The following is a 16,410-nucleotide window of genomic DNA, read 5'->3' as shown; positions in this document are numbered from 1 at the left end:
ATTATGAAAAGACGCATACAAGAATATGGCCTATCCATAACCTCATATTTTAAAAAGATATAAAGTAATGCTTTCTTCAAGTGAATGTAGACCATTTAGACAACTTCAATCCCCCACCCCACCCCTCAAAGCATGAGATCAGCGTAATGGAAAATGCTATTTCTTTGGTTCATTTTCCAACAGAGAGTAAGATATTCTCAGCCACTTCTGCTATAAACATAGCTCTTTGTTGTTGCTGATGATTTATTCCCTGTACTTAATGATGTATGTTCATTTCAAGGAGGTGATGGTTTTATACAACCATAGTTACAGTGCTGATACAACCGCTTTCCCCCTTGCCAACACTGAGCAATCAATAAAACATATGTGCAGCTCTTAGCAACGTATAAACAAGTTGAACTGGCTTTCGTCCATGTGCCTCTAAACAAGATGATTTCCAAACTGACCTCTGATCTTTTAGCTTTGAGCCTCTGAGGTCGAGAGGGTGCTCCGTTTGTTAATTCTCATTGTCTTTAGTCCTTTGTATTTAGGGTGTTTATATTGTACATTAAGCTGTGTTGTTTGCCACCCTAGGAATTCTTGGAGTTGAATATGTGGGGTATCTGTTTGGTAAACAAACAAACAAAGGGTCTGTTGGTACCTGTTATTTCTGCATTTTCCTAAAATTTGCCCTCAGAAAATTGAATAGAATAATAGAATAGTGGGGTTGGAAGGGGCCTATAAGACCATCGAGTCCAACCCCCTGCTCAATGCAGGAATCCAAGTCAGAGCATCCCTGACAGGTGGCTGTCCAGCCTCGTCTTGATGCCTCCAGCGTGGGAGAGCCCACCGCCTCCCTAGGGGATTCATTCCAGTGTCGTATTGCTGTAACAGTCAGGAGGTTTCTCCTGATGTTCAGCCGGAATCTGGCTTCCTGTCACTTGAGCCCATTATTCCGCAAACAAGAATAGGGATTTGGATGAAAAACTGGGAGCTGCCTGCTCGTCTTTCCCTCCCACTGACTGTGCCCCAGGTATCCAGCCTAGAGATCCGACTTTGCATATGGGACTAATGCCACTATATATGGATCAAGTAAGTGCTTGAGAGGCCACAAAGCCAAGAACAGTTTTATAATTCTTTTTAAGTCTCTGCAGTACACAGTATCAGCTAAAAAAGGTTTAATAACGCTACAAATGTAAAGCTATTTTTCCCCCTAAAAGGGGCAGGGGGCACATTGCACATGACGCTGTGACTGGGCAGAGACTCTGTGCTTTGCAGCAGGATCAGCTTCTCCTAACACAGAGATGCAGAGGAGCTGAGAGAAGCAGCACTGTATTAATTTCTGCCTGCACTGAATCTGTCAAAGGCACATTCAGAGCTAAAGGAGGAGGAGGAGACGGAGGAAGAGAAGGAGAAGTCGGGTTTAGTTTGAGATGGTGTTCCCCTTGGAAAGGGGTGAAGTCATAATAAAAGGGATGCATCTGAGCATATGCAGAGCACTCTTCTGTTATTAAATGCTCAGATCTATCAAGCCTATTTTTTCTGCAATCAGAAAAGCTGTGGCTGCTAGAGAGGCCAGTCTGATACACATGAAGTAACAGCAAAGCACCCTTCAGCCTTCACTGGAAGTCTTATGTTATCCCCTTTAAAGAGGGGATGACTGTTAAGCCAGGAAGATGATTTCAGAAAATCCTTTATTTCCTGGCCCCCATAAAGGAGATACTGAAACGCCTCTGAACTCCACATTCCAGATTGACTGACCCTCAAAAAAAGAAAGAAAAAGAAAGCACCATCTGGCCGAGCCTCCTGCCTTCTTCCTCTGCCTCTCTTCTAGATAGTCTCGCTTTGTCCCCACCCCCACCCCCACCCCCACTTGCTTGAAGGACAAATTTAGCTCAAAAAAAAAAAAAAAGAGTTTGCTGTGCATTTTTTACTTCTCCAGTCTCGATGCCTCAGGACATCTTCTGTCTAGCAGGAGAGCCCTTTTAAGCAGCCGCAACTCATGCCTTGAAAACAGCTTATTATGAGTGGGTGAAACAAAAACGCCCTGCGTGGGGTTTTATGGCTAAGGCAGAGGCAGGAAAGAAGAAGAAAAACTCCCTTAGGGGCTCAGGCACAAAAACGCAGGCTGCAGATCTGGATGCAAAGCAGCAGCAAAATGGAAACCAAACCAAGGCATTTCCAGAGGGGTCACCGTGCAGCAAAACCAACAAACAGTCCTGTGGCACCTTAAAGACAAACTCAATAATTTGTTCATCTTTATGTGCAACAAGGCTCTATGCTGTTCAAACCAAGTCAGTATTTCTGCTAGGGGTTGGCAACTGGAAGCCCCCAGGCCACGCCCAACCCACTGAGGGGTGCTGCTTGAGCCAAGGAGATGTTTCTTCCACTAGCACAGCTGCGCATGGAATCCCTCCATCCTGAACATAAGATCATCATAGAGCCCTGAAGCGGGAGCAGCCAGTGGTTCAACAAGTCCAGCAGCCCCCTTTGCCCGGTGGCTGGCCAGGTGCCTCTGGGAAGCCCACCAACAAGACACGAGGGCAGCAGCCCTCCTCGGGCGGACGTGCCGCTCTGCAAGGGTGCTGTAACAAGACGATGCAATTAGCAAGTCCTGCTTTGTGCTCTCAACTGGTTTAAGATTTCCAAGTCCATGCAGTACGAAGACTAGTTTGGCACAAGAAACCGGAGCTTCTGAGCTGGTACTAGCTTCTTCGGCAACCAGAAGAGCTGGTTGATGCAGTCCTCAGTCTGGCAGAGGGAGGGAGGGAGGGAGGGAGAGAGAGAGAGAGAGAGAGATTGCATCTTAGCCCAAGGAAACCCCGGGCTTGGCTCCCATAAAACATCAAGACACCGTCTGTTTGAAACAGCAGGAAGCTCTTTGGTACAGAGAGTTCTGGGGGTGGCTCAGGCCCAGCACTGAACACGGTTCCCCTGCTTGAAGCCAGGCTGGAGAATAGGAGTTCTTCAGAGAGCAAGGGAACTCCAGCTTGGGAAGGAATCCCCCCCACTCCCCCGCAGCTAAAAGGGAGAAGCAGAGATCCAGAACAGCCCTCGTGTGCATTTTAATTAGAAGAACGGAAACAAGCTTGAGGCAGGGAGGAGGGTGGGGGAAACAAATCCACGCGTCTAATTCATGGAGGAGGAGAGGTCTGAATCAGTGACTACTGATCATAATGCCTGAGTGGAACCTTGGAGGCAGCGTAGCTCTAAGGACCAGGGGGAGAGAGGACCAGGGGGTTAGGAGAGAGACTTCTTCTTCAACCCTGTTTGTGGTTTCCCAACGGGGCATCTGGCTCACCATTGTTGAAGCCGAGCATTAGATGAGATCAGCAGACGTCTCACCCAGATGCCAGGCAATCACTTTGTGTTCATAGCATTCGCCAAGTCTGATTTGCTTCAGATAGCCAAGGCTGTTGTGTGTCTGTCTGTCCTCCTGTCTGCACTGAGACTATAGCTGCCTACCCAGAGCACAGACCTGTCTTTGAGGGGCTTATTTTAGTTTGCAAAAACCCACATACACCGATTTGTTGTTCAGTCGTTCAGTCATGTCTGACTCTTCATGACCCCACGGACCATAGCACGCCAGGCCTTCCTGTCCTGCGCACTCTCCCGGAGTGTGTTCAGGTTCATATTCATTGCATCGGTGATGCTATCTAGCCATCTCATCCTCTGCCGTCCCCTTCTCCTTTGGCCTTCAGTCTTTCCCAGCATCAGGGTCTTTTCCAGAGAGTTTTCTCTTCGCATTAGGTGGCCAAAATATTTGAGCTTCAGCTTCAGTATCTGTCCTTCCAATACACCGATGGTGCTATATAAATAATACAGAGGATACATTTTCTGTCTTTATAAACAAACCAACCCTGAATAACTCTCCCAGTTATGGGTCCTGTGGAATTCATGGGGGATGGCAGGTGGGCAGTATGAAGGCACTAACGTTAGGAATGAACTTCAGAAACATTGTCAGTGAAAGATTTAAGACTTTCCGTTTTGATGAGAAGCACACCTCAGAACCACCTTTTGAAAACCAAGAGTTTGGATTTGAACATGGGATGTTTTTGCCAGATGTTAAAATATGTGCAGAATTTCGTTTGATGCACCCGGGTCCAATGGTGTGCTATGCTCCATCCACCTTGACCTGCGTTTTGTGTGCCAGAACTCATATGGGACACAGCAGGTAAGAAGAGACAAATGCACCTCTGGGCATAGGCAGAAAGCCCTTCCCTTGTAGAGCATCCAGCCAACAGGGGTTCTAGGTAACGGGGTGCCAGTTCCACACACAACTTTTGCACCTGGAAATTAAGCACGGAAGGCAACGCAGATCACATCTCAACACCTGGGTCAGGAATCATAGAATCGTAGTATAGTAGGGCTGGAAGGGGCCTACAAGGCCAGCGAGTCCAACCCCCTGCTCAGTGCAGGAATCCAGGTCACAGCATCCCCGGCAGATGGCTGTCCAGCCTCGTCTTGAATGCCTCCAGTTTGGGAGAGCCCACCACCTCCCTAGGTCATTGGTTCCATTGTCGTATTGCTCTAACAGTCAGGAAGTTTCTCCTGATGTTCAGCCGGAATCTGGCTTCCTGTCACGTGAGCCCATGATTCCGTGTCCTGCACTCTGGGATAATCGAGAAGAGATCCTGGCCTTCTTCTCTGGGACAACCTTTCAAGGACTTGAAGAGTGCTATCCTGTCTCCCCTCAGTCTTTTCTTCTCAAGGCTAAACATGCCCAGTTCTTTCAGTCTCCCTTCATAGGGCTTTGTTTCCAGTCCCCTGGTCATCTTTGTTGCCCTCCTCTGAACCCTCTCCAGTTTGACTGCATCCTTCTTAAAATGTGATGCCCAGAACTGGACACAGTACTTCAGATGAGGCCTAACCAGTGCTGAGTAGAGGGGAACTATAGTTCCCAGGACTTGGAAACTATGCTTCTATGAATGCAGCCCAAAATGGCATTGCCTTCTTTTTGCAGCCACATCACATTGTTGGCTCATATTCAGCTGGTGATTGACAACAATTCCAAGATCCTTCTCGCTTGTAGTGTTGTTGAGCCACGTATCCCCCATCTTGTAACTCTGCATTTGGTTTCTTTGTCCTAGGTGCAGAACTTGGCATTTATCCCTATTAAATGTCATTCTGTTGTTTTCTGCCCAGCGCTCCAGGCTATCAAGACCACTTTGAATTTTGTTTCTGTCTTCCAAAGTATTAGCTATCCCTCCCAATTTTGTGTCATCTGCAAATTTGATCAGCATTCCCTGCACCTCCTCCTCCAAGTCATTAATACAAATGGGGAAGAGCGCTGGGCCCAGGACTGAGCCCTGCGGTACCCCACTCGTTACCTCTCCCCAGCTTGAGAAGGTCCCATTGATAAGCACTCTTTGAGTCCGATTCTGTAGCCAACTGTGGATCCACCGGATCGTTGTTTCATCTAGCCCACTTTGAGCTAGTTTGCTCATCAGGAGATCATGGGGCACTTTGTCGAAAGCTTTGCTGAAGGACAGAAAGGCCGGCCTCTCACAAGAAATCACATGGACTTTATGGGATTAAGGCAGTGTAACTGGATTTAGCCACCAAAGGAGATAAGAAGCTCCACGTGTTCTGCAGTGGGAAGGAAGACGCTTGCTTGGTAATTTCTGGCAGGAAGAGGAGCGGAGAAGGGGGACTGGTTAAAAACCAAATTATCCCGTTTGAAGAGGTTCACCCTCCAGTCCCAGTGCAAATCAGGGAGCATCTACACCGTGGTGGGCAACTTGTGACCATCCAGATATGTGGGCCTACAATCCCCATGATCCCTCACCATTGGCTATGCTGGCTAGGGCCGATGGGAGTTGTAGTCCAACTCATCTGGAGGGCCCAGGTTGGAGAAGGCCAACTTAGCAAGAGCACTTGAGCTGGGCGTGTTCGCATCCTTGCAGCAGAAGCCACCACTTGAAGAGTTGCTGTGATCATGCAGTTAATTAAACTGGCAGGGCAGTGGGGGAGAGGGGCGATTGCCCCCCCCCATGCAGTGCCTCAGGGAGATGGGCCGGCTTACCTCGGAGATCCCCCCCCTCCATCCACCCCTTCAAACCTTTCTTCCCAGAAAGACCGTTCCAGGCTACGGAGCTGTTTCGGTGCTACACTCGTCGTGGTGGCATTGGGGCGAGGAGGTGCTGCTGTTTTATAATTGCACAGTGAATCTCATTTCAGCCCTCCTTTGCGACGGTCACTGAATGCTTCAGGAAGGAGCCCCATGCCAGCTCTGCATGCAGGAGGTCCCAGGTCCGATCCCCAGCATGTCCAGTTAAAAGGACTGGACAGAAAGGGATGTGAAAGGCCTCTTCCTGGCCAAGACCCTGGGAAAATGTCTGCGACTCAGAGGAGCCAATCCAGGGCTAGGCGAACAAAAACTCTCCACTGGCTTAAACCAGGGGACACACACACACACACACACACACACACACTGCTCATATGGACTGAACCCTACCTTGCTCCGGTCCCCACCAGCAAATATCGGAAGAGGCCTCATGCTGGCTCCAGGCTTCGGTGCGTCTCTGCAATTCCAGGGTTGTAGGGCAGCACTCTCTGAATGGGCATGCAGGCCTGAGGTGGTGCATAGGTGGCAAGGGTAAGGTGGCGTTACACAGGAACATCGGGAGCCGCCTTCTGCTGAGCCAGACCCTTGGTCCATCTAGGCCAGTATTGTCAACACAGACTGGGAGGGAGGGCTCTCCAGGCAGGAGTTTTTCCAGCCCTACATGGACATGCTGGGGTTTGAACCTGGGACCTTGTGCATGCAGAGCATTTGCTCTATCATGCTGAGCTGTAGCCTTTCCCTTAATAATATTCTAGTCCTCATGGTTCCAGACCAAGGGCTGATTGTAAAGAGGAGCACAGGAAGCTGCCTTATACCAAGTCAGACCCTTGCTCCATCTAGCCCAGTATTGTCGACACTGACTGGCAGCTGTTTCTCTTGAGTTTCAGGCAGGATTCTTTCCTGGTCCTACCTGGAGACGCTACCAGGGATTGAACCTCAGTCCTTCTGCATGCAGAGCAAAGGCTCTGCCCCTGAGCTACGGTTCCTAGCCCATCACAAGGCAAGATGGTCATGAATGAATGGGGGGAGGCAATCTCACAGCTATGCAGCGATGGTAGGCAAAGCTCACCTTGTGGAGGAAAAGGTAATCCATGTGCCCCACTCCACAAGTCTCCAGAATTGTAGCCAATTCGCATCCCCCTCGTAACCTTCCAAAAACAGTATGGGGGGGGCAGACTCCTTTCCCAATTGGTGGGCTACTGATAGGAATCTCACGGCCCTACAGATAGCGTGATGGGGGCAAACAAAAGTTCACGCCAGTCACTGCAGTCAATCTCTCTCATTTGCAAAATGCCAGGAAGGAAAAGAACAAGGATCATCCAGGTTTTTCTTACCCTACAAAAATCAGGGGCCGTGCTGGAGAGAGGAGCCGTTTCACACGCAGGAGGCCCATTCAGTATGAATGCAACAACACGTTCCTTCCTGCGTAACCAAACCCCAGCCAAAGGCGCTCAAAGCCAAGGAAAACGATGCAGGAGCTGGGACGGCAGCAGCCCGTTTGTGCGTCCCGGGCAGGCGCCTGAAGATGGTTTTTGTCCACAGGTCTCTCCTGTAAGGCTGGATCTACACATAGCAGTTATACCGTTACCATACCGTTATCATAACTGTTGTTACACATGACACCAATGGGCACCAATAGTTATGGTAACAGTGTAATTGCCATGTGTAGATTCAACCCAAGGTGCAAGAGGAAAGGGAGGGGAAAAGACAAGCCTTCACGGAATCATAGAATAGTGGGGTTGGAAGGGGCCTACAAGGCCATCGAGTCCAACCCCCTGCTCAATGCAGGAATCCAAGTCAGAGCATCCCCGGCAGATGGCTGTTGAGCCTTGTCTTGAATGCCTCCAGCGTGGGAGAGCCCACTGCCTCCTTAGGAAATTCATGCCATTGTCGTATTGCTCTAACAGTCAGGAGGTTTCTCCTGATGTTCAGTCGGAATCTGGCTTCCTGTCACTTGAGCCCATTATTCCGCAAACAAGAATAGGGATTTGGATGAAAAACTGGGAGCTGCCTGCTCGTCTTTCCCTCCCACTGACTGTGCCCCAGGTACCCAACCTGGAGGTCCGACTTTGCAACGGGGACCCTATGCAAAACTCTGAAGGATGTCCATATATCTGATCAGGGGTGAGGGGAATCTATTTGGCAACAATTAAAAACACACAATTAGAATCTATCGCCAACCCCCACCCCTGCCTTGCTCTTAATGGAATTCCAAGGCTCAGAACTTTGCTTTTAAGATGACTTCACATGTTCTAGTGCTCCTCTCTGACATGGAAAACACATTCCCGGAGTGGATTTTGGCTCACATCAAGTCTCTGCAGAACCGAGATCCTCTGCAGCCAGCAACAGAAAACAGGGGAATAGCCCCGGGTGCCACACTAGGACTCCGGATTGCTTTAGGCTTGTATCTGAACCAAGCCATTTTAAGCTAGGTCAAATAAATTCTTCCTGTCAAGCTGGGAGGCCCCAGTCCAACTAAAGGTGAGCCCCCAACACCCCCCATTGAAAGCTGGAAGACTTTACTGAAGCTGCGACAGACACTCCTTTGGTTTCAGTGGAGCTTAGCTGCATCAGGCCTGGGCCATTTTGTTCATCCCGGCCGTTCCAATCCTTATTCTGAGAGAATTTAAGCGTTCCTTCTCTCCTCTGAGCCCTATAAAAGTTGCATCAAGCAAGTAAAGGGATTTCTTCCCGCATTATACATAAAAAATAAACTGATGTGGATGGAGTCTGGCCCGGCATAAAGCAGCTTCCAATGTTCCTCTGAAAGGAAGTATCCAATGTACATGTTCATTCCCATAGCACAACCTCTCCTAACCTGGCACCCTCCAGATGTTTTAAAGCCTAAAACATCTGCAGGACACCAGTTGCGGAAGGCTGCTGTAACGCAAAAAGGGGGGCAAGAATTCAGATTCTACATATACAATTGGGGTCGAAAGAGCCGTGTCAAATGCACTCGCTCACCATTTTGACTGAGAACCCAAGCATTTGTTGGGGAGGGGGGCGGGATTTCTGTCCTACTTCCAAAAGGGGGGGGGGTGCTGTTTGAGAAATGCTGGTCCCCTCTCCCCTCTTGAAGCACACAGAACTTTGCAGCTCTGCTAGGGACTTGGGGAGGGGGGAGCTTGGCTTCTTCAAAAGTATAGGACACTAGCTCCAGTAAATGCAATCTTCTTTTAGAAATAAAAGGGAGGTTTGTGTGTGTTGTAAAAGCATCCTATAAAAAAACAGGCCAGAAATGATTTAATATGGCGAGGCTTGTCACCAGTGGTGTAGTGGAGTCTGCGCTCACAGGGATGAAGCGCTGGCACTTTTTTATTAGCAGGGAGGCAGATGTCCTCTGGGGTTGGTCTTATAGGCCCCCTCCAACCCTACTATTCTATGATTCACCCCCCAGACTTCCCTGCTCCCTCTGAGCTGAGCTGCCGTCCTCGCAGTAGGTGGGAGGAAATGGATTTTCTCAGCAACAACAGAGTGTTCCCTGTTGCAACGCAAGTATTTTGGGGCGGCTTGGTCCGGAATGGGCAATTAAGACCCTTGAGCTTTCCAAGAGAGCTGCTCCTGGTGGAGTTGAGGCTAGAACTGGCCTGCTGACACAGATCAACGTAACCACCTGCATTTTGGGCCTCTCCTTGGGGGCCTGGCTATGCAGACTGTCATGATGCGTGTCTGCACCTCAACATTTCTCACTTCACCACTGCTTGCCACAGCCAGTTTGGAGCTGGTGCAAGCCACATCTAGAGCGGGAAGGCGTGTTCTCTCGCACAAGGTCTCTGTGGCTAGTCTTGGAGGTGGAGCTGGGAAGCAGGAGAAATGGAGCTGGGCATGCTCCACGGCCAAAGGTCCTGATCGATTTACCACGCAAGGGCAAGAGGGCCAGGCTTGATGCCAGACCTGACTAACACAAGGGCTCCACAGCGCCTGCCAACTGGAAGGGCGGATGCGGCACGCCCTATCCCTTCTGTGCCCGATGTCTGAATGCACCAAGACTTTCCTCCAGAGGCTCCAGATTCAGGCCATAACATTCCCAAATGAAGCCCTCCCCTTGGAGACACTTCGCTCGTTCATGGAAAGTTAAAAAGAAAATACACCGTTCAAGAAGTCTGGTTCGCAAGTGGCCCCTAGTGTTGCAGTTCAGACATTTCGAAAGCCAAGTCAACAAATAAAACTTGCCCACACCAGTATGTTTAAATAAAGCTGGTTTTTTAAAAAATAGTTTTTATTGTCAACAACAACCGGATAATTAATTCAGGTCACTTCTTGGACAACTAGCGGGGGGAAAAATACCCATAAAAGAAAAACCTTTCTATGGAGACTCTACAAGCTGGTTAAAGTTATACCCTGGATTTGTAATTCTATTTCCCCCTCAAAAGTAATATGAAAGAAATAGGGGCAGAACGTCTTAGAATTAATGCGCACATGTGGAGGAAATGAAGCTAGTTGTCCAATGAGGGCTTTTTTGCTGTGCAAAACGTACTATTGTGCATTAAAATGAAAAAAGGTGATGTTGAGCATGACAGTACTTGGTTAATTAAAATGATTTTAATCAATTGGCAGGGGTCAGTCCCACAAATATCATACTGCACCACAAAGCACAGCTTAACTTTCTAAAGTTTTTTGGGGGGTGGGGGTGGGGAGTCAACCTCTACTTTTGCCCACTGTGAAACAACCTTGGGAAATTTGTCACTGAGGTGCACCATAACCATTTCGTTCTACCAGAGGGAGCTGGACCAAAAACATCCCTCCTCTCCCCTACCCCGACACCCTTCTATTAAACAAACAAACAAATAAAAGCTTATTTAGTGTTCACTTCTAATAGTTAAAAAGGTGCTTGGAAATCCAGGCTTCTTATTCCACCCCAGTCAAAAAATAGAGCTACGAGGAGGTACCATAAAATACTTCCACTGTATTCAGTTTTTAGCTGCAAAGGAAATGAATAAAAAGTGTGTGTGGGGGTGAAAGCTTGTGTCATTTTAATAAATAATGTTTTTTTTAATATTCCCTTTTTTAAGGAAAAGGAAAGGGGGGGTGTCGTTTCACCATAAAGGAAATTAGAACATCAGAAAACCGAAGGAAACTAAAAGAAAAAGTCAGTCAACAACTACATTGATTCAAACTCAACCTGTATGAAAGAGTTAATTAATCAGAATTCATTATGACATCATTAAGGCGGAAAGGCTTTGGAATCAGGGATCTTAGTGAAACTCTGGCTTTTATAGAAAAAATACTCTTCAATTATCCTTTTTTTAACTTAAATTGTTTAAGTTCATTTTTCCTTGATTTAAAAAATGCTACAATCTATATAGCCTAATTGCAATAGTAATAATAATACTAATAATAACTAAAAAAAAAAAGGAGATCAGAGAGAGACTGTAACAAATTGTCAAGGTAAGACCTTAAAATTAGATGCTGTCAGTTAGGAAAAGGGGAAAAACACACACAAAGCAAACCCCCGCCCCCACCCCAGGTATCTATGAGGAGTTCCCACTGCATGGAAAAAAACTAATGGCGGGATATCAGAAGACCGTTACATGCTGGTCTTATGGAACTCTGGCAGATGTAGAAAGGAGAACCATATTAAAAAGACAACCGGATGTTTCGTGTGTGTGTGTGTGTGTGTGTGTGTGTGTGTGTGTTGGGGGGAGATCCAATCCTGCATTTCTCTTGTCCACTCTTCCAGACTACATACACATTTCTATACGAACCTTTATGGGGGACCCGATTCACTGAAAGGGTTAAAGCCAATATAGTCATTGATAAGAACTCCTGCCAGAGAACACTCCCAACTGGTGAATTCCAAAGCACTCAGCATTTCTGGGGCCGGGGAGTAGGGGAAATTACAACAGATGCAACCATCTTCTCTGCTGGCCTCAGGAAAATATATTTAGAGACGTTGACTTTTGAGGCAATACACATGCACACGGTATACGTTATTAGCAAAAATGGCTACTTCCAGCCAGGCAATAAAATCAGTTTAGCTGCTGTGTGCATTATGGATCTGCCAGCAAACTCAACAAGGCTTTCCTCAAAAGGGTATCTTTGTTCGCTTATTCATTTGAGGCCTCAAGAACGGTTTTGGGTGCTCCGCTTCAGCATTTCCAAGTTAGATTTCCAGATAGCACCAATAATCCCCTTCTCCTCCCAAGTCACCCACCCTCCAAGAAAGGTGCTAGTCAATGTTGACTGAGCAGCAGAATGGCCTCTTGTATCAATCCGGAGAACACGCAGAGTTTTCCTTCGCTCTCCCACAAGGGAAGTCCCATAACAATCCTTCACCTGCCCCCGTTTTCCCCTCCACATCTTCTGCTGGTTCTAGGCACACCCTACTAAAAAACACCCTGTCAACCCACACAAATCTGGACCCATCAGTTAATTTTCCACCACCAACACACACCGCAAAGGGGAAGGACTAGGACAGCCTCTCCCAACCTGGCACCCTCCAGATATTGTAGACTACAAGTCCCATCAGCCCCAGCTAGCATGCCTATTGGTCAGGAATCCTGAGCTGTGTGGTCCAACACATCTAGAGAGTGCCAGGCTGGAGAAGGGGGCTCTCGCAGCTGTGGGGACACAACTCTGGTCTATGGGGCTTCAACAGCATCCTTCCCGCAAGACCCGCTTCTGTTTTATGCAAGGCAGCAGCCCTTGCCAGCTGGAACACAGCAGTCCTCAGGCCCTCTCCCTCTGCTCCTTTCAGTGCCTTCTCCAAAAGCAGCTATGCAGGAAGGATGGAACCAGGCTAGTCTAAGATCCATCGCTGTTCTTTGTTGCCAGGTTGCACTGCGCTACCATCCACACTAAGGCGGTGCAACGAGCATCCAAGAACGCAGAAAACCGTCTGCATCACTGTTTTGAAACAACAACAACGACAACATGTTTTAAGTACACTTGCATCTCTCTCGGTCCCCCCCAGCAGCTCTGGAGGGGAAAATAATTGCATAGTTTTGGAGACTCTTCAATGAGTCAGGTAAACCTGCCCACCTGCCCAGAAGTAGTCGAATTTTAGATTGGTTTTTCCAGGAATGCATTTGCTACAAATGCTGCAGTGTCAACCGTGCGTGGACCCAGGTGGTGTCAAAAATGCCAACAATTCCCAAGGTCTGGGGGCAAGGGGATCTGAAAACAGATTATCTTTTTTTTAAAGCAAGAAAACTATAGCGTGGTTAGCTTCTGTTTAAACCCCCCACCCCGCCCCAGTAACACAAATGTAGCCCTGTTAAAAATATATAATATCTATATTCTTTAGTATTTACTCGCCATTCCCACGGTCAGAGTTTTGGCTCGACAAAAGGGAGCCAGATTATTTCTACTCAGCAGAACAGAGGTAGTCTAGAAAATAAAAAAAATAGCTTGCGCGGAAGGAAGTTATTCTCTGCAGGTGAGAGAAAGTTATACAGATCTATCTACCGATGCATTTAAGAGGAGAAAGAGCGGCAAAACTGAAGGGTTGTTTCCAGCAATGCCAGGGAACCCTCTTTCGTCTCCCCCCAACCCCCATTTTCAACATTGCCTGTAGCGAGTTTATTGCTCTTATCAAAGCCCCACCAATTTCACTTCTGGCCTCCAACTTCTTACTACATTTGAGTATGACTAGATGAAGAACAGGTTCATCTTTTGCAGAGTAAACATTCTCTCTCTCTCTCTCCCCCTCCTTTCACACACACACACACACACACACACACACACACACACTATTGTGACTTGATGATTCCTTACCTCCCTCCCGCTCCGCTGCAGGTCTGTGCAAGAGTTTTTAAAAATATATATTTTAAAAAGAACATGTCAAGCCCAACTCATCTAAAAAGGCTAAAGCCAGCCACAACAGGGCATGCTCAGAAGATCAGAGGACTGTGAAAAGGGGCGGGTGGATTTGGAGGCAGAGGGATCAGTGGAACAGGGAGGTACCCACACGTTTCAGCCCAAACTCCCTTTCCACCTTGGAAGTCCATGTTTAGGGTGAGGGCGGGATGGAAAGAGACGAAAAATACATAAAAACGAAACAAAACACAAAACAAAAATATGACTTAACAAAAAGAGACCCAAGTTTTCAAACATTTTAAGGGGAAAAAAATCCCCCAGGGATGGTGGTTTTAATCCCTTTAAAATGAAGAGAAAAAAATTAAGTTGGGGAGGATTGGGCAGGCAGAAAGCCCACCTGCACAACCGCCAGTCACCGCTGCGTTTGTTCTACCCTCGGAATTCAAAGCTTTGGTCTAGAAGATTTGCTCGGTTCGACAACTTCAGTTCTGCGCAAAATCCACAAACTTCCCCACCCCCTCCAGTGCACTGCCCCCTACGTGCCCACGGCCCCCCAACAGTGTTTTTCTCCACACGCCCTGGAAGCCAGGGGGTTGGTTCCTCAGCCCTACGCAGCTTGCCACCCCCCAAAACTGGCCAACCCTTCTCCTGAATGAGATGGGGAACAGGGGGGGTGGAGGGGGGGAGAAAATTATTGCATTCCCCACTTCCCATGGGTCCAGACACCAGGAGCACAGCCTGGCTTTTCAGAACCGATGTATCAAAGCCTCCCGCTCCCGTCCTTTGCGCTTCAGCTCCTCTTTGTAACAGCAGGAGCAGAAGTTCCCTGTTTCCGGGTGCCCGTAAAAACTGCAGTTCGGCTGTTTGCACTTGGTCTGCTGCACGCCGTAGAGCAGCTGCGTTTTGCTCCAGTCGCCGGGGGCCCCCTTGGCAGAGCTGCCGTCCGGCTCTGTGAACTCCCGGTAGCCATTGCCGGGCCGGGCCGGGCAGGCCGAGCCGTCGCAGTCTGCAGCCACGTAGCTCGGCAGCATGTCCACCTCCGCCGGGGAGAAGCGGCCGCCCAGGTGGGGAGGGCTCGCGTGGCAGGGGCGGGGGCGGCCCTGGGGACAGGGCCTGGGCAGCGTCGCGTAAGAGGGGAGGGGGGCACAGGGGCCGCCGGCCAGCTGCCGCCGGCTGTCTTGGTAGCTGGGCGGGTGGCCGCTTTCCACGCTGCTCATCATGGAGGGGCGGGGAATGGTGAAGACCCCCGAGGAGCTGGAGGGGAAGCCGGCCACCTTCGCCCCCATGGCAGCCAACCCGGGGCTCTGGAGGCTGTACTGCGAGAGGCCCGGGGGGCCGGCGGGGTTCAGCAGCCCCTCCTCGCCTCCGAGGGGGCCGCCCTCCGGGTCCAGCTTCTCCACCGCCCCACCGCTCCCCAGCGCCGCCGCTGCCTTCTCCTCCGCCGCCTTCTGCTTCTGCTCGGCAGAGAAGCGCTCCTCGGCGTCCGAGAGGTACCGCTGGATCATCTCTTCCTGGTACCGGTGCCGGTGGCTGGTCTTGAGCTGGCCAGCAAAGACGAACTTGCGCTCCCCCTGCATGGCGGCCCGGAGGATGCTCAGGCTCAGCTTGACGTCGCCGCCATACTTGCAGGCCTCCACCAGTGGCTCCTCAGCCGCCGCCTTCCCCAGGCACGGCTTCTCGGGCGGCGCAGCCACGTCCCCGGGAGACACCTCCTCCTTGCTGCCCTTCCGCCCCCTGATGGAGCCCTTCTTCTTCTTCTCCAGCGCCTCCCCGTGCCCGTTGCTCAGCCCCCCTTTGCCCGCACGGCCGGGCATCAGCCCCCCCATGTTCTTCTTCAGCTTGCTCCCCAGGGTCTTTCCAAAACTGCCCAGCTTGTTGGCCACCGAGTCGGCCCGCTTCTTCTCCTTGTCCTTCTCCCGCTCCTTCTTCGGCTTCTCCTTCTCCTTGTCTTTGCTGCTGCCCTTGCTGCCGCCGCTGTTGCTCGCTGAGCTGCTGCAGACAGACTCCTTGTCCGAATCCCCGGAGTCCGCAGCCCACCGGGCCTCGTCCCCTGCGGAGGCGGTGGGCGACTCGGGCTGTGCCAGGGGTGCCTAGGAGAGGGGGAGAGTGGAGTGAGCCGCAGGCAGCTGTGCGCTCCCAGAACGACGTTCAGAAGACCAGGCCGGGGGGGCGGGGGGGTTCCCAGGGTTGGACTGTTCCACAGCCCCATGGAGTCCGAGAGGCTGGAGCCCTCAGCTCGAGAGAGACAATGGCGTGTGTACATCCGCGTGGGATAGAGGCACATAACACTACGCACACTGCGGAGAGATGGTTTTTCTCGCCTCCTCTTGAACAGTATTGAAATTCGGGGCTGCCCACGCAAGCAGACTGGCCATCAGTCCAGAGGACAGCCACAAAACCAGCCCCTGGGAGTGGCTGTGGTGCACTGGGTAGAAAAAGGGGCAGCCAGGGAGAAGAAGGCAGGCCCTGCAGAAGGCCGTAGCGGGGGAGACAAACTGGCAGGCCAGTGACTTCACACAGAGGCCACAACTTGAGCGGGAACAACCATTTGCGTTCCCGCTGAAAGAGGAGCTGAAAAGAGGTGGCAGGAAGGACCGAATCTGTCC

The 16,410-nt window shown here is 50.0% G+C and overlaps 1 protein-coding gene across 7 annotated transcripts in view; it reads right to left on the bottom strand.

Annotated features, from left to right (window-relative positions):
* Positions 1-5,204: 5,204 nt before the first annotated feature.
* OTUD7B (OTU deubiquitinase 7B) overlaps positions 5,205-16,410 on the bottom strand; it is a 47,035-nt gene continuing 35,829 nt past the window's right edge. For 6 of the 7 annotated variants that reach the window (XM_084824245.1, XM_084824248.1, XM_084824249.1 and 3 more), the window contains one exon: positions 5,205-15,894. In XM_084824245.1, coding sequence (XP_084680371.1) covers positions 14,551-15,894 — 1,344 coding nt within the window. In that variant the 3' untranslated portion in view covers positions 5,205-14,550. The remainder of the gene's footprint in view (positions 15,895-16,410) is intronic. The other variant, XR_014786308.1, reaches the window with a different exon arrangement.

Source organism: Heloderma suspectum, chromosome 17 (assembly GCF_057233095.1).
Source record: "Heloderma suspectum isolate Gila_16-S chromosome 17, 16-S_ref, whole genome shotgun sequence".
NCBI lineage: Eukaryota > Metazoa > Chordata > Lepidosauria > Squamata > Helodermatidae > Heloderma > Heloderma suspectum.
Note: the sequence above shows the minus strand (reverse complement) of the source record. Positions and strands in the feature narration are given on the sequence as shown.